The sequence below is a fragment of the Schistocerca gregaria genome, chromosome 3 (assembly GCF_023897955.1).
Source record: "Schistocerca gregaria isolate iqSchGreg1 chromosome 3, iqSchGreg1.2, whole genome shotgun sequence".
NCBI lineage: Eukaryota > Metazoa > Arthropoda > Insecta > Orthoptera > Acrididae > Schistocerca > Schistocerca gregaria.
This window is the reverse complement of record NC_064922.1, coordinates 737341439-737365236: the sequence shown is the minus strand read 5'-3', so window position 1 is coordinate 737365236 and position 23798 is coordinate 737341439. Positions and strand designations below refer to the sequence as shown.

General features: G+C 39.2%; 1 protein-coding gene and 1 long non-coding RNA gene across 2 annotated transcripts in view; one reads left to right on the top strand and one right to left on the bottom strand.

Moving 5' to 3' along the window:
- The first annotated feature begins 3832 nt into the window (after window positions 1–3832).
- On the top strand, window positions 3833–4543 carry LOC126353791 (uncharacterized). The gene is made up of 2 exons (XR_007565204.1): window positions 3833–3961; window positions 4135–4543. It is a non-coding gene; the product is annotated as an uncharacterized LOC126353791 (long non-coding RNA).
- A 3801-nt stretch (window positions 4544–8344) lies between these two features.
- Window positions 8345–23798, bottom strand: part of LOC126353790 (E3 ubiquitin-protein ligase TRAIP) — a 199064-nt gene continuing 183610 nt past the window's right edge. Inside the window, 1 exon segment of the mRNA XM_050002879.1 lies at window positions 8345–9497. Coding sequence (XP_049858836.1) covers window positions 9132–9497 — 366 coding nt within the window. The 3' untranslated portion in view covers window positions 8345–9131.

Here is a 23798-nt window from a genome sequence, read left to right as displayed (position 1 = left end):
TGCCATTGCCAGTCTACCTTTTATATCCTCTCTACTTCGACCATCATCAGTTATTTTGCTCCCCAAATAGCGAAACTCTTTTACTACTTTAAGAGTCTCATTTCCTAATCTAATTCCCTCAGCATCACTCGACCTAATTCGACTACATTCCATTATCCTCATTTTGCTTTTGTTGATGTTCATCTTATATCCTCCTTTCAAGACACGGTCCATCCCGTTTAACTGCTCTTCAAAGTCCTTTGCTGTCTCTGTCAGAATTACAATGTCATCGGCGAACCTCAACGTTTTAATTTCTTCTCCTCGGAGTTTAATACCTACTCCGAATTTTTCTTTTGTTTCCTTTACTGCTTGCTCAATATACAGATTGAATAACATCGGGGAGAAGCTGCAACCCTGTCTTACTCCCTTCCCAACCACTGCTTCCCTTTCGTGTCCCTTGACTCTTATAACTGCCATCTGATTTCTGTACAAATTGTAAATAGCCTTTCGCTGTATTTTACCCCTGCCACCTTCAGAATTTAAAAGAGAGTATTCCAGTCAACATTGTCAAAAGATTTCTCGAAGTCTACAAATGCTAGAAATGTAGGTTTGCCTTCCTTAACCTTTCTTCTAGGATAAGTCGTAAGGTCAGTATTGCCTCACGTGTTCCAACATTTCTGCAGAATCCAAACTGATGTTCGACGAGGTCAGCTTCTATCAGTTTTTCCATTCGTCTGTAAATAATTCGCATTAGTATTTTGCAGCTGTGACTTATTAAACTGATAATTCGGTAATTTTCACATCTGTCACCACCTGCTTTCTTTGGGATTGGAATTATTATATTCTTCTTGAAGTCTGAGGGTATTTCGCCTGTCTCATGCATCTTGCTCACCAGATGGTAGAGTTTTGTCAGGACTGGCTCTCCCAAGGCCATCAGTAGTTCCAATGGAATGGTGTCTACTCCTGGGGCCTTGTTACGACTCAGGTCTTTCAGTGCTAAACCATCCTAATGTGTTTAAAATCTACCATAATTCCCACTAGCCACTAGACAGGTACAAAAAAACACCAGATTTAGTAGGAAAACCAATAACTTGGCAGCACTGGCACAGTGACAAGCCACAGGCTCAAGTCCAGACAGAGCACAAAGTTGATCAATACGATTGTACATTCTACAAAACACACTGGAAAGAGGAATAAGTCCAATCTACAACAGTTCGCATGCGACTTCCTGTTTTCTACAGACTCCAAGAAGTACATTGATTAAAAAGATTAATAAGCAAAGGACTTTCAACAATTGACCAAAAACCGAAATGGTGGTTTTTCAAAACAACTGTCGTAGGTTTGACAATCATTAGCTAAAAATTTGGAGAAATAAGGGAATAATCGGAAGGCGGGACAAAAAGCTGAAATCAGGAGTCTCCATACTAAATCAGAAGAGTTGGCAGGCATGTGCTATCAGGGGAAGACCAATTGTCACCAGTAAATGGGTATGTCCAGTTTCAGAACACATGCGCGATGAAGAAGAGATTAATGAAATCAACCCCGCCGTTTAAAGAGAAAGCAAGAACAGAAATATTGGGACAAAAGGGCTGTGAGGTGTATCTTGCTGATCCTCTCTCTTCACTGAAAAACCAGTGGAAAGTTTCTGTAATGAATGCCAAAATTTGACTAGAAAAGGATAGGTTACATCAAGCTGCGCAAGGATATGTCGAAAATGCCAATGTCTGCTGGTTTTGGTCACTTTTGAGCAACACACTGTTGTTAAGGTTTCCCACGATGTTCCTGTTCTCCTCGCTTGCGTTTTAAAGCATTTCTGGAATACCCTTTTAATAGCCTACCACATCAGTAAACTGGCAGGGTAAAAAAAAAACAAAAAAAAACATTACAGTCAGTGAGATGTTGTGCAGCCTATGCATCACTTAACAGTTTTACCACTTCGCTTACTGAGGACTGATGAAAAAGAATGTCTGTTGACTGCTGCAACTGCCTTGGAGCGCTTATTTCCTTCCATACGGCATATTAAGGTCATCTTCTCTGTGTTGCTGGGAGCGATAGACATGCTTCAGACTGTGCAATACACATGGAATCCTGATGTCTTGTTGGTCTTGATGCTCTCAAATCTCCAGCCATTCGGCATTGAATTTCACCTTGCTCCTTTTCATCATTAAATACTACGAGAATACAGAGAGAGTTGCCACATCACATGATTGAGGACTTCAAGTTATTTGCTGACAACATTCCTGCAACAATAAAAAACTGGTGCGACTTCGAAGGCGAGATGCCACACAAAAAATGGATTTAGGCGACGAGCCACGAATATTTCCAGCAGATTCTTTGATACCAACAGGCTCAGCCTATTTATTTGTGGAGGCCCGACCTTGAGACTGTACAGTGTGTAAACTTTTAAGATGGCAGACCTCTCCCTAGTCGTGAATCGGTAGAAGTCGGGAGGCTTCGGTGGGCACGCAGTTTCGACTGCTGCCAGCATTACGTAGCCGACTGTGTTGTACAAGGTAGCCATTGTCGTCTGCTTCTTTATTGTTCTGCGCTGTACTGTTCTGCGTGTTTTTATTGTGCAGTTGTGCTAAACATTATCAGAATGAGTGAAGAGGCAGTTGCTGGCCCATCTCGGGAGTTGCCAACAACCCCCGTGGTTTTATATACTTTTTTTAAAAAAAACTTTTGCGATACGTGTTGCGAATAGTGTTAGTAGTGAAGAAATAATAGAACAAAACGTTATGCCTGACGCGGCACTTTTTCACGCATCTCGATGTTTACCACGTCATATCTCCTGAATTTTATGTCGTAAAGAGACATAAATTTGCCGGCGTATTTACTGATGTATGTGGATACTGTATGCGAAATATGTTGCGATTAGAGTTAATAGTAACTACTGCGGCAGATTTACGGTATGTACTGGAAAATGTAGTAAGCGACAACCTTTCTTCCTTTCATTATTTTGTGGGAGATGTCAGCGAGAAAAATTTTCGTAATGGTTTGAAATTGTATTTAACGTTTGTTGCTAGTCGCTAAGTGCTCTCATTCTCAAATAGTGGATGCATAAATCTGGGTATTTTCTCGCCGTGGCATCTCATTGTTTATGACGTCATATCTCCTCAAGAATGTGTCTTACTTTTTTTTCGGCTAGGTACCTTTGTGGGCGTACAGAGAACAAAGCACCAAAATTTCATCGCAATCGGATGAATGGTTTGGGAACGCACAGAGGGCAGACATACATACATTCATTTTTATATATAAAGATTGACAGTTATGTTATACTATATGACCTGTTTAAGTATATTTAAATTTTAAAATTAATAGTTTAACATTGCGGGGAAAGAAGTAAAATGAAAAAAAATTGCGAGTAATGGGAATGGAACCCTGGTCCGCTGCATGATGAGCCTTTACCTAAACTTTTTTTTTTTTTTCATTTTGTTCGTTGTTGATCGTTGTGTTTGGTCGTTGCGGACGTCACAGTGACATCCGTCCAAGTTCGTTTGTTGATCCTTCCAATCAGTTTATTACTGAGTCCAACTGGCTCTCTGACCGAACAAAACAATTGCGCTACGCATTCTACAGTGACTCAACTGTTGAAACATTGTCCATTACTCTTTTCGGGCGTTCGGTGAACAACTCACCAAAGTTTCATTGCAATCGAATGAATGGTTTGTGAGCCCATAGTAGACAAACATACATACATTCATTTATATATACATATATAGATTTTAATGTACATGACCAATTCAGTTCGTTTACGAACAACATTTAAAGCGAGTTTTACTTCCAAGTCTTTCGTCTGCTTTCGTTTAAGCATGACACACAATTTGTAGTGCCAGCACTGCAACTGGTAGGCGTGACTGGTGGCGGCAGCCACCAACGTTTTTCAGAACTTGCGCTTGCTTTGCACTCGATTCTAAGCCGCAAGCGGTTTTTTGGACTACAAAAACCGGAAAAAAGTGCGACTTCGATTCGAGTAAATACGGTAAATGAGTAACTGTAGACTTATGTAATGGAATGACGAAATTTTTTAAAGTCTTTGATAGCAGCTGAAATAAGAATTAGGGTGGCTTTGGAAAAGTTAAGATATTACACATTTGTTTTCATACACTTTTGACCTGAACCGACATTTCCTCATTTCAGAAATCACTGTTTCAGGATTCCGCCATAATTAAAGTGAATTAGGATGTTAGTGAGATGACATTGTGCAAACTATGCTTCGTTTTGCCAAAGGAAGTAAATTTTAATACAGAAATGAGAAATGTAGCTGTTACTTGAAATTCATCATTTCTGAGTGAGTGTTTTAGAAGAGACAGCAAGTTTTAGTTGCTAAAAATATAATGATGGGGCTGGACCAATAACCATATCGAAAAACATGCAATTGTACCGTGTTTTGAGAAGGCTGCTACAGGAACATTACACAACCAAGAATGAAACAAATTGTGCCTACAAAGAGATGGTTGCAAAATTTGTAGACAGTATTCCAGCTGTGGACCATAGTGTTGATATAAAAATTAAGCAACAAAATTGTAAGTTTCAGAAAAAAAATTCTCCATTTGTGTGGCCATATTGTCGTTAATTACTTTATAACAACTGCAGGTATTATAAGCAGAAATGGCCTGCAGTTTTGGCCCGTCGTGGAAGTCCACTCGTGTGACCAGCTTTCACGAGTTGCAGACGAAAAACATGTTCATGAAATGAGGCTGCGTGGATCAATCCAAGCAACAGATAACTTGTGTGAATAGCCTGAGGATCAATAATAATAAGGATAGTTAGCAACTCCCCCTGATGATTGCTAAGCCACAGACATGCACGTAGCAAAGACAATAACATTCTCATAACTAAATTTTCTGCCATAGCCTTTGTCAGAAAATGAGAGCACACGCACACACACATTCACACAGACACAACTCCTGCTCTCCAGCCACTGCATCTAGTCTCTCAGAATCAGATCCAAACAAACCACTCCTCATGCCTGCCTGCCCCTCATCAGCAGCTGCTTGGCAGCACTGACTGGAAGCTGAGGGGAGTGGTAGGAAGGGGGGAAGCAATGGGAATGAGGGAGTAGGGAAGCGGTGCATGTGCGATGATGCATGACATCTCAGTAAATAAACCATTTCATATACTGAGACAAAAATAAAGTTTTTCTAGTGTTTTTTCACATTTATCTGACACATTTGAAATCCTGAGTACAGCCAATATAAAGTGTAACAATGGTGCTCAACTAACATAATCAAAATATTTGTAATGATGATACTTTTGTTCATGCAAAGCCTTATTGGAGTAAGCTTAGAAAACTTATAACCAAAGAAGTTTGTTCAATAGCCCCGTTGCCTTCCTGTATCATGTGAGAATCAGGTAAGACAGATTAAAGCACAGTCAGTCAATTTTGACTCTCTTCATATGGGAACGGAATGTGACAAAGTTGCAATATGGTGTGAAGTGCTCTCCACGAAGCACTCTAGAGTGCTAAGCAATGTATGTAATTTAATCTTATAAAATGTCCAGCAAAGTTCATTGTATACGAATTTATATTACACTTCTTGATTACAGTGGAACTTTGATTTTACATTATCAGATTTTATGGTTTTCACAATTCTGCACCATAAATTCGTAGCCCCTGTGAAAAACCCATAAGATCAATGCTAAAAATTCCCCGATTTTACATTTCTTCTTAGTATGGTTTACCTCAATTTTGAGTTTTTACATGGTGTCTCGCTCTCCTGTTTTCTTTCTGTTGACATTTTGTGTGACAGAACAAGTTATAAGTAGCTCAAAAAACAGATGGTTCGCATCACGGGTGGTGGCAGAATCAAGGGAATACTTTAGACTGTTGTGGCGATGGGAGATGTGAGAGGGGAAATGCCGAAAAACTACAATTGCTGTTGCCAACACAAGTTGCAACATTTAGCTTTACTTCACAATTACAATACAACTACTGCTGGGTTGCAGCTGGAATGGAAAAACAAGACAGTCAACAGAAAATGTTCTGAACCGAACCAATATGTGACGAAGGGGCCCAGACTCCACCTTTTCTTGTGCCACTCATATAATTCAGTCTCATCTTTTTGCATGTATTTCCAATGTACTGTATTCAGCAACAATATCAATCATCAACCCTTTAAATTCAAACACTGAGTCTCAAATATGCTCGCTCATAATCGAAGAAATGTTGCCCATCTCCGGTTAGTGAACTCTTATTGACTGGTGACTTGTTAAGTTACCCTATAGCCAGTGCAGCCACCACACAACACTATTAAATATAAAATGAGCTCACCTATGAGATGTGCGGTGAGGGAGAGTGGGCCTCCAGCGACGGGAGTGCAGGCAGGGGTGAAAGCATTTTGTGAAGTGCTGAAAATGTGCTTTTCATGCAGATGATATGCTATGACAGAGATGTCACACAGAAATAGAACAAGGGTTTTACGGTAGTATATTTTAAAGACTTTCGTGTTCAAATCTGACATAATACGGTTGCAACAGCTACATACACTACTCATGCATACACTTTGCACCACACACAGCCCACACTGTAGTCATGAAGATTGGCAATAGTGATAGAGGGCATGAAGTGAAACTGTAGCACCTAAGGTTTCTTTCAAATTTTCATTTTGCATTGTACAGAAATTCACTGAGCTGACTTCTGATAAGCTTGTAACATCAATTTGGGAAAGTAAACTCATTTTTTCACATCCCTGTTTCTCTCATCAGAACTGAAATAACACTTTGACACTGGTGAGCATATGAAGTGCAGCTCATAAGAAAAGCATTTAACAATAACAGTAATGGTGACACAGTATGTAATGAAGCAAATGTCTGCATTTATGCTCATAGTTTAACCACTTACCTGCTGTGATGTTTATGATTTAATTAAACATGTTCATCGATTTTTGCTTTTTTCTCAATGGTCACAAAGTAGGCGCTCTCAAAGATTCGTGTTTTGAACATATATTTTGTAATTGTAGCATGTCAAAAACAGATCGATTAATTTGTACCCAGATTCAGACTTCAATTTTTTTGATGAGTTTTTAAAACAAAATCAATGTATTATTAATATAACCAAAAATCACAATTTGGCCTGTTTTGGTACTAAGAATCTGCTCCTCTCAGTGTCATCACCAGACAGAAATACTAGCATATATTGCTCTACAGTGAAGCATATCTAAATGAGCAAAAAAAGGAACAGTAAGAATATTTTTTACATCAGATAAAGAAATAGCTTGCACAGGCCACCTTATAGATACTGAAGTTACTGTACTCCCATCTGTATATTACATCTATGCATGTTATCAGCAAGTAATAAAAATCAGTTTGAAATGGATGATTGTTATTCTGTAGGTAATAAGAAGTATAAAAGTAATTTCCACATGGATTCTGCATCTCGGTCTTAGATGCAAAGGAGTTCCTTATACTCTGATGCAAACTGTAATAACAAGTTACCCATAGACCTGGCACAGAAAACTAAGAAATCCAAAAAACTAAAAGCACTTTTATTAGCCAGTATAATAAGTTTTTGGAATAGCGGATTTGCTAATTCCTGTCTTACAATGTAACAAACAATGTTCACAGCAAATAGGTCACCTTTATTCCTGTCTTACAATGTAAGAAACAATGTTCACTGCAAAAAGGTCACCTTTATACGAGAACATAACAGTTATTCTTCAATATTTATTTAAATAAGGTCTTGCAGTAGCGTTCTCGCTTACCGCGCATGGGTCCCAGGTTCGATTCCCGGCGGGGTCAGGGATTTTTCCTGCCTCAAGATGACTGGGTGTTGTGTAGTCTTCATCATCATTCATCCCCATTAAGGTTGAAGGAAGGCAATGGCAAACCACCTCCACTAGGACCTTGCCTAGTACAGCGGTGCGGGTCTCCTGCATCGTCCCCTACACTCCTCTGAGTATGGGACATCATCATGAAATATTTACTACTAACTGAGTAGCAGCCAAATAATATAACCAGCAAAGTAGGAGTTATTGTTCTTAAAAATGGCAGTTTTTTGGCCAACAAATTACAACACTAAATTACTGCCTTACTGAGAGCTTGCACTGTTCAGTTGCTGCCCTCCAGTATAACTCATATTTGTGCAGTTAAGGTACTGGTACAGGTAATGTTCATCACCTTCTATAATTTTGTATTTATCGTTTGTGTGAGAAAGATTGAAAATAAACTGCAATTTCCATGTTGTGTATGACAAAGCTGTAGCAAAAAATAGAATCATACTCTTAAGTGAAAATACTTTCAACCATTACTTTGTATACTGACTATAGTTTAGTAATTATAATGTGAAAATTTGGTGTAATTTCACCATCATTTTTATTCACTGTTTAAAAAGTGAGGCATCAAAAATCAAGATCCACATAGCAACTTTTATACAAAATATTTATTTAATGCCATCAAGAACATAAAACTCAACGGATTAACACAAATTTTAATATATGTACTGTGCAGGTCTCGTAGCCACTACTCCCCATAGAAAATTCACACATGAAAGAGGGATGCGAGAAATATTGCATATTTATCATACACTTTGTAAAAAGAAGTAGAATTGTTTATCTGAAATGGCTTATGTTTCAGTGATTGACTGCAACAGCTTACACAAGGGATATATTGTAGTATTGTGGATATATTGTAGTATTTCGTCACAAAGCTTTATGTGAAGAATAAATTTTGCACATTGTTTTCCTTGTTTAATTTGTGCGCTGCTGAGTTTGTAAGTACTATTCATCCACATTGCAAATAAATGTTTTTTTGTTAAATGTGCAATATGACTACTGAAAAAAAAGTAGTCATTTAGTAATGAAGTTTTCAGTCATCCACTCTGCAGAAATTTATTATTTTAGTACCACAAAGTTCATTATTTTAATGAATTTACATAGTTTATTTTCAAGTATCAGCCTTGATTCCCAAAGTATTCTTAGTGTGCAATGTGTGGACACATTACTGGGTCTATATCGAACATCAACGTCTCGGTACCATTCATATCTCTTAGTACTGGGAAGTTTCAAATGACGCTTGCATATGGTTTAGCACTTTGTCTGTGTAATGGCTACAATTTTTTAACGCCTACTTGTTTCAAAAATTTAATTTACTATTGTGATGCCTGTAATATTATCTGCACATAATGGACAATAACTTAAATGAATTTAGGAAAATCACTCAGGAAGTCCTGTTACATAGCGTTTTAAACTATCTGAACTTGCTGCTTTCTTCTTCATTCGTGCTATAGGTATCTTCATAGTTCTTTTTTCTGGCCTTAATTTTGGGCCAAGTTTCGGAAATTCATCTAATTTGGAATGACCTCCATGTCCATCGTATGTTACTTCACTATCATAATTTACACTTCCTATTACATCAGCTGTACCTTCACTTCTAGGTTTTTTAAAAATACTGAATTTGTTATACACTGGAATGGTTCTGAACTTAATTCCTCTCAGTGGAGTCAAATCAGTAGCAGTTTCTTCGCAGTTAAATTTCAATTTCAGAGTCTTTTTTTGGGGCTCCTCCTCCTGATTCTGCAGCTGGAACAAGAAGTTATTTATCTATTTTTTTACATTTCATTATGCCCTACAAATAGTAGAAACATTGATATAGTAAGCAATCAATTTTTTGACACTATGAAGGAAATACACACAACACTAGTGTTACATTCTACAACACTTACTATTTTACAAAGAGGCTTTTGGCTGCTGCTAGTGTATTAATCTTTGTACCTGATGATGACGTGTGGCTGTGAAACTCTGCAGGATCAAAGTTTTTAAACTAGTGCGTTATAGAGTATCTCAGTGAAAACATTAGGTAAAATTAATGAATTAATATGCGACACAAAGAATGAACTAAATAAAAAATTACAACAGTTGTGTTCAGAAGAAAATAAACTGAACAATAAATTTTGATGATGTGTTCCATGGGAGTGGCTGAACAAAATAATCTTGTTACAGATAGGTAACATATACAAATGAGAATAAGCGAGCAAGTGAAATAGCTGTGATTAGACAAAGCAAAAATTTTTTAACAGTGCACATGGAACTATAGTAAGTGGTATAAAGGAAAAAAATGGGGCATTGGTGGTATAAAGTACATGATCTGGATGGTATTATGAGTACCGTAGTAACTGCAGTTAGAAGTAGCAAGAATGGAAAATGTGGCTGATCATTCAGTACTAAGCTTGAGGAAATTGACATATGTTTATTAATTTCCATTATTTCAAGGCAGTTCAATTTCCTCCCTTTATTGATGATGTGTTGTAGGACTTCAGTGCATCCTGTAACTATGACCTATTTTAAGTACATGACCTGCACAAGCAGAGCCCCCTTTCTTATGTTTCCAGTTTCTATGGAGTTCCTTCAAGCAGCATAAATAGAACCATTCTCTTCAGTGCAACATACTTTCAAGTGTTACTTTGTATACTGACTGTAGTTTAGTAATTATAATATGAAAATTTGGTGTAACTTGACTATCATTTTATACAATTAATATTTATTTGATGCCATTAAGAACATAAAACTGAATGGATTAATACAAACTTTCCTATATGTGTTGAACAGGTATTGTAGCCACTATCTCCCATAGAATATCCACACACAAAAAAGGGATGTGGGAAATATTGCATACGTATCATACACTTTATGAAAATGTAGAACTGTTTATCTGTAATGGCGGATGTTTCAGTGATTGATTGCAACAGCTTACACCCAGTGGATATATTGTAGTAGACAAGATTTAATAGCTTTCATCATAAAGCTTCATGTGAAGAATAAATCTTGCGCATCGTTCTCCTTGTTTAATTTGTGGGGTGCTGAGGTTGTAAGTACTATTCATCCACATTGCAAATAAATGTTGTTTTTATTAAATGTACAATATGAATATTGAAAAAAGTAGTGATTTAGTAATGAAGTTTTCAGTCATCCACTCTGCAGAAATTTATTATTTTAGTACTACAGAGTTCATTATTTTAATGAATTTACATAGTTTATTGTCAAATAACAATCTTGATCCCGAAAGTATTCTTATTGTTAAGTGGACACATTACTGAATCAATATCTAATGTCAGAGTCTCAACACCGCTCATATCTCTTAGTACTGGCAGCTTTCAGGCAGCACTTGCATGTGGTTTAGTGCTTTGTCTGTGCTTCAACTTTTTATCAGTTACTTGCTGCAAAATTTTAAGTTACTTTTGTGATGCCTGTAATATTAACTGCACACAATGGAAAATAAATTAAAGGAATTTAGGAAAATCACTCAGGAAGTTCTGTTACATAGCACTTTAAACTGTCTAAACTTCCCAATTTCTTCTTGATACACGCTACAGATGTTTTTGCTGTCTTTTTTTCAGTAGGAAAGGGAAAGGTAAAATGGCCAGGATGATTGCAAAGTCTTTAAGGTGGGAAGGGGCATTGAAACTCATGGGAGTATCCTTTTTTACCCTAAGATCAGGGACCAGTGATTGAACATTGAATGAAATTAAGCGTAACGAGAAGCTTAGACAGGCAGGTACTAGAGATGTTGAAATATCACAATATTCTCATTAAAGGACAGTGAAAAGTAATGTTAGTATATTACATCAGAATATCAGGACATTACAAAAGAAAGTAGGCGAGCTTCTTGGTTTTTTTTTTTTTTTTTTTTTTTAGAAATTGAGCGCAAAATACATGTACTAAGCTTGTATGAAAATTGTGGGATTCGCCAGAAGAACATCTGTGAAAGCACAGTGATGTGCAGCATTATCCCGTGGTGACGAGTGCACAGACAATCTTCTTTACTCTACGATTTATATCACTATTCTTTTTATTGGCTTACATTTTTCAGTTAATGGTGTTTGAGCTTAAAATAAAAAGCTATTGTCTAACTACTTTGTTGAATCTTGTTAGTGAGCAGAGAGAAGCTGTAATTGGCTAAAGTGGTGACCAATCGAGCGAGGTGGTGCAGTGGTTAGCACATTGGACTTTCATTCGGGAGGATGATGGGTCAAATCTGTGTCTGGTCTCCTGACTTAGGTTTCACATGATTTCCCTAAATTGCTTCACTTAAATGCCGGGATGGTTTCTTTGAAAGGGCATGGCCGACTTCTTTCCCCATCCCTCCCTAATCCAATGAGACCAATGACCTCCCTGTTTGGTTTCCTCTCCCAAATTAACCAACCAAATTGGTGACCACGTACACTGAATTCTGTCATCGACAAACAAATACACCAAATGTTCAAATGTGTGTGAATTTATAAGGGACCAAACTGCTCAGGTCATTGGTCCCTAGACTTGCACACTACTTAAGCTAACTTATACTAAGAGCAATGCACACACTCGTGCCCAAAGGAAGACTCGAACCTCTGGCGGGAGGGGCCACGAAGTCCACATGGTACCTCAAATCACGCTCTACAAATACAGCACTGTTCAGTGTCATCTACTGCAGAATTGGCGCGTCCACATGACACACACAGTAAACCAGGAAAACATTGCATTGAACTTTTCCATTGCATCATTCAGCGGATAACAGTAGCAATATGAAAATACGCCCACTGCAGTTCATTCTGATACACCTGAATTATGTCTTTGCAATGCTTGATCCGACTTTCCAGTACCATGGCACTGTAAACAAAGATATCAAATTTATGATTGCCATTAGTGTGCTTGACAATAGAACAGCAACCATTGAACTCCTGCTTGCCACTCAAGAATTGAAACCAAACCATTCACGCTTTTCACAGACCACAACCTGATTACTTTCACCTTCAGAAGAAAAAAAAAAGATGAATGCTTACTATGACAATTTAGACAACTTCAGCACATCACCCAATTCATGACAGCATATAAAAGGAGCTGAGAACGCCATGGCAGATGTCTTGTCTCAGTTGGAATCGATCTCTCAGGCTACTGACTACAAGGAGCTAGCTACTGTGCAACAGAAAAACCAACAATTTGCCGAATTCTGTTACGACAGTACATCCAGGTTATATCTGCGGCAAATACAACCTGTTGCTAAACATTTCCAAGTTTGGTGCAACTTATCACGATGAAATCCAAGACCTTTTGTACCTGAGAAATTGCGATGGCAGTTGTTTGACAGCATCCACGGGCTGGCTCACCTGGGAATAAACACTTCCGTCAAACTGATGATGGACAGATACGTGTGGTCCAATATAAATAACAATTGCCGTAGTTGGACAAAAATGTACTCAGGTTGTCGGAGGGCCAAGGTTGGATGACACATGCACAAAACTGTAGGAGAGTTCACACTTACGATGCAACGTTCCACAAATGTGCACCTAGATACTGTGGACTTCTGTTGCCATCTGAACAAAGCTGTAGGAGAGTTCCCACTTACGATGCAATGTTCCACAAATGTACACCTGGACACTGTGGACTACTGTTACCTCCTCACTCCAGTGGTCTGCTTCCCCAGATGGGTGGAGGTGATTTCATTATCTGACATTTCCCCCAGACACGGTGGCACAAGTATTTTTTTCATCATGGATCACACATTTTGGCTGTTCTTTACATGTCACCACAAACCAGGGGAGTCAATTCGAATTGAAGCTGTTCTTGGAATTGGCCAACCTCTGCAGTTTCCAACACCATCATACCACGGCGTACCACCCAACATGCAATGTAATGGTGGAACACTGGCATAGGGCATTTAAAGCAGCATTAATGTTCCATGTGCAATCTTGGTTGTCAGCTTTGCCATCAGTCTTGTTGGGCTTTTGTACAGCATTAAAAGCAGATTAAGGAGCATTCACTGCAGAACTGGTTTTAAGTGAACCCATATGACTGCCCATAGAATTCTTCGCTGGAATTCTTCGCTGACCAAATCGGGGCATGATGACAGACTGAACTGCAAAGGTGAGCGAGAATTTGGACAGACTTCACCCATCTGCTGTCTTGAGACATGAGGCAGTAACTATGTCACCACTGCAGCCCCCTTATTCTGTGCCCTACAGAGTGCTCTCCTGGGACAAACATACCATGCATGTAGATCAAAATGGGAAGAGCCAAGTGGTATCATCAGAACGGTCAAACCTGCACATCAGTTATATACCGAAGAAGATGTACACGCCAAACATAGTGTCACCTTCCACTCTACTGGACACGAACGACACCTTCTTAATGCCACAAGAGGAAGGCGTACAGTTACTGCCAGCATTGGAGGCTGAAGAATTTCAAGCACCACCTTCAGTACACACAGGAGCTGAGCGTTGGGTGAAATATAAATACCCCTACATTCCTGAAACACTGATCTACCAGATGGTGGGCAAATGGTTGGGAGAAGTGGGGGACGGAGGGGGGGGGGGGGGGGGGGGGGCATGAATCGCCACTGACAAACTGTGGAGGAAAAAAAACCACCCTGTTGCTGAACACGCTGCCAAACACGATATCTTTAATTTCAGTGACTGCTTCTCAGCCTGTGTCATACGGATCCCTCCCACAAACACCAGCTTTTTTGAATTGCGGAGGTGGGAACTTTCCCTGCAAGACATCCTACGTTCCTGTAACCCTCCTGGCCTCAACCTTCATTAGTCACTTGTCCTCACCCATCCAGGCACTTCCCCGTTCCCATTCCAGCACTACACTGCCATCATTCCACCCACACACCCAGTTTTTTCCTCTCCTTTTCCACTACTTGTCCCCCTCCCCTCCCCACTTTTGCTGTGCCCTCCGCCTAATCTGCAGCAGTTCACTGTCTGCCAACCCCACTGTACAATCCCTCCCCTCCCTGCCCCAGCCTCTTCCTTGTACCCATCCAATTGCCACTCCCATCATGCACTGGTGCTGCTGCTCGCAGAGTGGTTTCAGTTGTCTGAGAATGCAGTTTGTGTGTGTGTGTGTGTGTGTGTGTGTGTGTGTGTGTGTGTGTTGTGTGTGTGTGTGTGTGTGTGTGTGTGTGTGTGTTTGTTGGCGCGCGCACGCATGCATATATGAGTCTATTGTTGACGAAGGCCTTAATTGTCTGAAAGCTATAGTTGTGAGTGTCTTTTTGTTGTGTCTATCTGCGGCTCAGCATATCCGCTATATGGTGAGTAGCAACTTCCCTTCTCATAATATTGTAAATTCAATGAAAAGTTTGTTAACAAAAAGTCAGACTTAGAAAATAATTTTAATAATCTTTTTTTAAGTGTTATAGGAAAATAGGATACAGCTGGTCATGGAAGAGACAATACCTATGCAATTTGATAAAACTGAAATTCAAGCCACCTCTCCTCCTGAAAATAAGTAAATAATAAATTCACTCAAAAGGTAAGTAGGATTCTACACCACACAAGTAATAGCTCCACTGAAACAGGGAAGTTTTCTGGATAGACTGAAATATGCTATTAGATTAGATTAGTTTTTCGTTCCACAGATCCGTGTTGAGGAGATCCTTGTGGATGTGGAACATGTCACTTTTTTTTTTCTTTTTTTTTTTTTTGAGAAAAGCTGCAATAACAATACTAATAGTATAAATATATACAACACATCATTTGTTTCTATTAAAAAATTCGTCAATGGAGTAGAAAGAGTTGGCCACTAGTAAGTCTTTCAGGCTCCTTTCAAACTGATCTCTATTTGTAACTAAATTTTTTATGTTTGCTGGCAAATTATTGAAGATGAGTGTTCCTGAGTAGTGGACCCCTTTTTTTGAACTAAAGTAAGTGCTTTAAGTCCTCGTGCAGATCATTTTTGTTCCTGGTATTGTGTGTATGAACTGAGCTGTTTGTTGGAAAAAGAGATATATTATTTAGGACAAATTTCATTAAGAAGTAAATATACTGAGAGTTCTTTGAAGAGGTTTCTACAAGACGTCTGTGAGTTTACTCCACAAATAATATGTATTACACGCTTTTGGACTCTGAAAACTTTTGTTTGACTTGAAGAGTTACCCCAAAATATTATACCATATGACATTATTGAATGAAAAATTGTTAAACAATTGCATAAGAAATCGGTATAGGTCTGATGCTAAGTACCATCCAATCTCACTTCTGACAGTTATATCCAAAACTCTTGAAAAAGTAATGTATTCAAGAGCAGCTTCATGTATTTGTAAAAAATGATGTACTAACAAAATGTCAATTCGATTTCCAGAAAGGCTTTTCAACAGAAAATCCTATATATGCTTCCACTGATCAAATATTAAATGCTCTGAATAACTGGACTATTGGGATTTTTTGTGATCTCTCAAAGGCTTTTGACTGTGTGAATCATGAAATTCTTCGAGATAAGCTTACATATTGTGGTATGACTGGGACAGTGCACAAATGGTTTAATTCGTATTCAACTGGACGAATGCCGAAAATTGAAATTAACATGACAGATAGTCAGTGAAAATCAGCGGAGTCCTCTAACTGGGGAGGCATCAAGAATGGAGTCCCACACTATTCAGTCTTGGGTCCCTCATTGTTCTTAATATATATTAATGACTCACCTCTATATTCATGAAGGTGCAAAGCTAGTTCTTTTTGCTGATGGTACAAGTACACTAATCACGTCCACCAAACAAGAATTATGTGACGAAATTGTAAATAATATCTTTCAGAAAATTATTAAGTGGTTCACTGCAAATGGACTCTCACTAAATTTTGAGAAAATACAGTATATACAATTCTGTATAGGAAAAAGGCATAACAACATTGGTAAATATAGACTTTGAAGAGAAGTCTGTTGCTAAGGCAGAATATTCAAAATTGCTGGGTGTACACATTGATGAGAAACTGAACTGGAAAAAAACACATTGCTGATCTGCTGGAACGTTTAGGTTCATGTACTTATGCTAACAGGGAAATTACAAATTTTGAAGATACACATATCAGTAAATTAGCCTACTATGACAAATCTCTCTCTCACACACAAAAAGGGGGGGGGGAGGAAAGAAAGAAACTGCCAGCTGCAGCATCTTAGGCCAGAAAGCGTTCAAACATATGTGTATGTGTGTGTGTGTGTGTGTGTGTGTGTGTGTGTGTGTGTGTGTGTGGCAAAAGCCATAGCCAAACACCATTGTTAGTGTCTTGCGCCTGACTGCAACTTGACATGTCTTCTTTATGGTAAGTAGCAATCTGTCATTTCCTACACTGTTAATAAGAATAATAGCTAGAGCCCAACCAAGATCACCTTGCAAACATTTATTTAAGGAACACAGTATATTCACAATATATATATTCACTTATGAGATCTGTCCACAGCTTCACTATTTTGGGTTAAATCTAACTTTGGCACAGAAAGGGGTGAATTATGCTGCCACAAAAATCTTTGCTCATGTACCAAATAGCTTTAAAAGTATTTCTGAACGACAACTCCTCCTACTCCATAGATGAATTTTGAGATATGAAGAACTCTTTGGGTCAGTTTTTGGTCAATGGTAAAGGCAGCATTCCCGCTTTGGAAAAGAATGGAGTGTATAAAATTATTTGTAATTGTGGCAAATTACATATAGGTCAGTCCGGCAGGGCAATAAGCACCGCCTTGAAGGAACATCATAAAAGTTGGAAACATGGAAAACAGGACTCTAAATTGCAGACCACCTATTTAAAAAAGGTCATACTTACATGGTGCAACATGAAGTCCTACATTATATCCATAGAGAGAGGAAGGTGAACTGCCTTGAAATGATGTAAATTAATGAACATACACTGGTGTCTAAAATTGAAGCAACAAACGGAAATTTTGCAAGGTTGCTTTTATTTTTCCACAAAACAGCATAAACAGGTAGAATTCAGAACATAAAACACCTGTGCAACATGCATAATGGTAGACAAAAATGTTCATTTTTTACAACTTAACGGATTTGTACCCACATTCCGACAACTGTGCTCAGTACGCGGTGTGACCCCCCTCTGGAACAATACTGGCCTGACAACAATAGGGAATGCTGTGAATGTCACCAGCCTCATGCTGAGGTAATAATGTCCATTCTTACTGCAGAGCTGCTCACAGTCCTGGAGAGTGGTTGGTAGCTGCTGACATGATGCAAGCCACCTCCCTAGTGCATCCCAGACATGTTCTATGGGATTCAAATTGGTAGAGCAAGCAGGCCTTGCCATCACATGGTATCTTCTGTTTCCGGCAAAACATCAACATAAGGTTGGGCATTACTGTCTATTAGTACAAAGTACGGGCCCACAGCACCTCGCAATAACCACAAATAGGGTCCCAAGATCTCATCATGATACCTGACAGCAGTTGAACCTTGTGATTCACCCGTACTGTTTCATGAGTAGAAGTTCGAGTGGTAAACATAATCCTTGGTCACACCACGAAGGATTCTCCACGATATCTGTTGTTTCCACAGTGTTTGGGTTCCGAACTCATGTTCCATGTTTCCTCCAGATGCGAATCCATCAAAAATCACCCTCCAGACTAAATCAGGACTTGTCTGTTAAAGTAACACTGGCCTACTGTTCAACTGCCTAGGTGGCATGTTGATGACTAGATGTTTCCTTCTGTGAAGACATGTCAAGATGTAGACAGAGGTCTCCGGTAATAAAGGTCACTCTGCTAAAACCTCAATAAAACATATCCAGTGGATGCTGCGAGCTCACAAGCCAGTTGCCATGCAATACTAAGGCAGTACTGTCGTGCCCTTACAGCCAAATGATTGTTCTCTCTTCTGAAGTCAGACATAGTTAGCCCTGTCCTGGTCTTCCAGATATAGTTTCGGTCTCTGTAAACTGAGAAATGATAGAGCGATTCACACCCAGCCATCATGTCAAATCAGTCTGCGACTTATGCTTCCATTCTTTCTATGACCCTCTTCCGGAGAGCGTCTGGTAGGTATTTTCTCTCTGCTATACTGAGCCATCTCTGACTATGTACACAACGATTAAGGATGTGGGACTACCTGGCAAACATTACCTAGTTTTATGCGTGCCTTGCCCTGCTGCCATCGTTAGCATGATTGTCCGTTGACTGGGGTGCCATCTTCCATGCAGATCAATATTGTATGTATATCTGGCGGACAGTTTGTATGATTCAATCGTGAATTAGACACGGGATGGGAAAATAGTTTTTTTGCTGTAATTTTGGACACCAGTGTATTTCAACTTCCCCAAGCTTAGTAGTGAATGACCACCACTGCTAGCTGCAGCTAATCTCATCCAGAACATATTGCAAATTACCCCTCCTACTCAAATGCCCATTTGTTTTTCCTTTACATCATTTACTATAGTTTCATTTGCAATGTAAAAAAAAAAAAAAATACTTTTTATAGTCAGTTACTTCACTTATCTGGTTTATCTGATTTGTGTATCTCACCTACTTGTAATATTTGACCTATTACAGGTAAGATTAGTGTGTTTGGCCACTCCCTTGGAATGTGTGACCAAACTTTATTGTTCATTTTTTTTCTTTGCAGAACAACTGTTGTAATTTGTCATTATTTAATGTGTCACATATTTTGTCTCAATTCAATCATTTTACATAACATTTCACTGAGATACTCTGTAATCCCGTAGCTTAAAATCTATACTCCTACAAAATTTTGTAGCCACACATACTGTATTTATCTTTCTACCTGATGATGGTGTAACAGCTGAAAGACTGATTGTAAAAAAAGGATTAATGTAGAAAATTATTCCAGGGTTGTGAGCGTTTCATTCATAATACATAAAATATTCTACCACAGACTGTTGAAACAGACAGTCAATGCAGTTAATCTTATTTTAGTATCATATGTACACAGGGTGTAACAAAAAGATGTAGCCAAACTTTTAGGAAGCATTTCCCACATATACAGAAAAGAACAGGTTACATGGACATGGTCCAGCAACACTTTATTTCGACGTTAGAGCTCATTTCTTACAACTCTTCAACACATTAATCATCTGTTTTGAAACAAAGCCTCATCTGTGAACAGCATATTTGCACTAAAGTTAAGGTTGACACACTGTTGAATGAACCATTCACAGAAGTGCTCAACATCACTTATTGCAGCTAATTGTCTTCACACTGACAATGTTGTTGTCAACTGCACAAAGAGGTTCTTCCTCCAGTTGAGGTGTCCTCATCCCTCTAGGCCTCCCCCAGTTGTGAGAAGTCGGCTGTCCCATGCTCCCTAAGATGACAATCAACTGCTTCAAACTTCTTCCTGTAGCAGCACTGTTGTTCTGGAAATCTCTTCTAAGACAAATATTGAGCACTACAGCAATTTACCACCTGCTAATCAGTATAGGAAATGGGTTCCCTCCAACTCCGCATTTGAGTGCACTTCGACTGCACTGTGCCAGAAATCAGTTTGTGATGAACAATACACAGCTGATGCTACATACTTGATGGTAATATAGCAATGAATTTAGTTGTATGCCAACACAAGAAGTGACGCGAGGCGCATGTCAATATTATCTTTGTTCGGCTGGAACAACAAACACTGGTGGTGAGCCTAAGAATTACAACTTACTGTACATTCTAACCAAATGTAATCAAGGGGATATTTGGAACATTTCATGTAGGAAAATGTTTAGTGTAATATTGATATGCTCTATTTCTCTGTGTTCCCAATGATTAATGTGATTATGAAGAGCAGCAAAAATGAGCTCCAACATGGAAATAATGTTTATGTGGACCTATATCTTCGTAACACATTTTATTTCTCTGTGTGTGTTAGGAATATTTCTTGAAGATTTGACCACATCTTTTTGTTATACCCTGTATGTAAAAGGTTTACTTTTAAATAAGTGTGCAATGCAGTACACAGCTATTGCATTAACTAGTTTGGCTGTAATGAACTGATTCTGCAGAATGTTTAAATGGCATCAATCCTTGCTAATTTATTTTCTTATAACTGTTCACATGCTTCACATTGTCTACTGCTCTGGGTCACTACAACATATCACATTTTACAGTTCGAAGGTATATTTCATAATGGTTACTCTAATATGGTGTTAAGCAACAATGAGACACAGATGTTGCAACTATATGAGGAAATGGATAAACAAACATTAATTACAATAAAAAGGAAGGAGGACATACTGTCTCACATATAAAAATAATTTAATGTCATTACTGACTATGATTGTAAAAGCATTTCTTACTCATAAACTTGGTTTGCTGGTTGGTTGGGAGGGGATGTTAAGGGACTAAACAGCAAGGTCCTCAATCCCTTATTCAAGGGACAGTCCAGCAGCAATTAGATATATTGGACAGAAATTTCCTTGATACATCCACTCACAGAAAGACAGATGAGCTGGCACTAATGACTAAGGTCAGAGAGAAGATAGCAAAAAGCAGATATCATAGGGTGACAAGCTGCACTGAGACGTCTAGATGCTAAATAGTTTTGAGGGGGACTGAAACTTTACTTCCTTGAATTATATCTGTCCTAGTTTGTGCAGCTAACATTAAGCTCATGAATATGGGCCAGCCAAGTTATGAGAGAAAATGTGAAACCATGGGAAATGGTCCAAATGGATGCCCTTCAGATGGCTTTTTAGAGATCGTGATCAACCAAGACTCAGACTGGATTTATACCAAATTCAAAAGTCATTAATGTACAGTGAGAATGTAACCACTGGTCCAACAGAGGTGACTAGCCCATCAATGATGATAAGGAAGTGTGTTACACTCAGCAAGTAAACGCGAGTAACACTATTCTCTAGGAACTGTGTGAAGCTGAGAGACTGATGTATCAACTCTACCACGAAATGATCATTGAGACAAAATGTGCCTAATAAGAATCAGTAAGGATCCCCAAAAGCCTGTCATGGAGTGGGGATGAAAACACTATCCCTCCCTTGTGAAAGGAAAATATCTTTTAGCCAATTATGGTTGAAGACTGTAAGTAAATTGAGTCGGTGAGGGGGATGTTGGCTCATTATGAATAAAACCATGGCCTAGGACCTTAATGTGTGGCAAATCGAGAAACTGAAGATGTTGGAAGAAGCCCACTGCGCCGCCAAAAATTTATACAAAAGGTTTCGTCAGTGGAAAAGCAAAAGCCATTCCACAGGTACAGACGACCGACACATCACTGAGGACACTACTCAAAGAGACAAGTCCATGGGGAACTGCAATAGATTGCAAAGTCATCGACGAAAATGGAGTTGGAGATGCACGGCAGGAGACAGGGCATAACAGGGTTAATGGCTACAGCAAAGAGGCTGACACTCAGGATGGAGCCTTGAGGCACCCTGTTCTCCTAGATAAAGATGTCTGATAAGACCAAACCCAGACATATCTTGAGAACTCGGTCTTTTAAAGATTGGTGAAGGAAATGGGACATGTGGCCTCAGAAGCCCCACATGTATAGAGTATGGAGTACCAATCTCCTTGTAAGTGTTGTAGGCTTTCTGTAATTTTAAAAACCAGGGCCAAAGTCTGCTGGTATTTCTACAGAGAAACATTCATGACATGATTGACAAAGTGATTAGGTGCTCAACTGCAGAATGGCACACTCAAAATCCACACTGTGCAGTGGTTAGAAGATTGTGAGATTCGAGCCCAACATACCAACTGGCCATGAATCATATATTCCATCACCCTGCAAACACAGCATGTGAGAGAAATGGGTGGTACCTAGAAGGAATGTGTTGTCTCTATCAGGGTTAGGTATCGGTACGAAAGTGACTTCGCACCAGCACCTGGTAAATGTGCCATCTGCCCAAATTGAGAGAGTGCTTGCCTGCAAGGGAAAGATGCTGCAACATCTGATTGTGAACTTTGTCTGGCCCTGGAGCGGAAGATGAGGATGAAGTGAGAGTATGATCTCCACTGTGTTAAAAATTAAAGCAACAAACAAAAATTTTGCAAGGTTGTGTTTCTTTTGCCACAAAACAGCATAAACAAGTGATAGTAAAGATGTAAAGAATACAGAACTTAAACAACTGTAACATGCGTGACAGTAGACAAAAAAGTTCTGCATTTTTTCCAACTTAACTGATTTAAACCCAGATTCCGACAAACAACTGGTTAATGTGCTCAGTATGCAGTGCGATCACCTCTGGCAGCGATACAGGCCTGACAACAATGTGGCATGCTGTGAATGATATCATCAATCTCATGTTGAGGCAATAATGCCCATTATATCTGCAGAGCTGCTCGAAAGTCTTGGACAGTGGTTGGTGGATGGTGATGTTATGCAACCCATGTCCCTAATGCATGCTCTATGGGATCCAAATCAAGAGAGCGTGCAGGCCACACCATGTGTACAATCTCCGCAAAATAATGGCCTAAGGTGTTGGAGGTAGCAATAGGGTCCACAGTGACATCATCTGCTACGGTCAGGCTGGAAATTGGGCATTGGACCTTGATCCCAGAGAGCCAACAGATGTTGCCGCACATAACAGAAGAGGAAGTGAAACTGTTAAAATAACTAGTAAATGAAATTCAGCTGTCTGTGCAGTATGGCACAGAGAAGACACCTACCAGACAATCTTTGGTGGAGGGCCATAGGAAAAATCGAAGTAGGACAGTCACAAAGTGATGTGGTCCAATGGCTTAATATGAATCTTTCTGTTGTGTCACAGATGGGCGTCATTTTATGGAGATTGAAGATGTGTTGTGAAGACTAGGGCAGGGCTGACCATGTGTGACATCATAAAGAGGTCTAAATGAGAATAGATGTGCATGGAGTCTGAAAGGAACATGGGTTCTTCAGTGTTAAGACAAATGAGATTGAGTTGACTGAGAACGTCAGTCAAGAGGGTACCTGTCAGACAGGCTCTGGAAGAACCACAAAGGGGATGGTGTGCACAAAAGTCATCAAGCAACAAAAAGGGAAGAGGGAGTTGATCAATAAGCGGAGGAAGTCTGTCCTGGTCCTGCCGAATGATGGAGGGAAATACAGTTTGTAAAGAGAAAAGACGAAGTGAGGAAGGATAATGTGGACTCCAATAGTTTGCAATCAAGTGTTCAGTTATATGG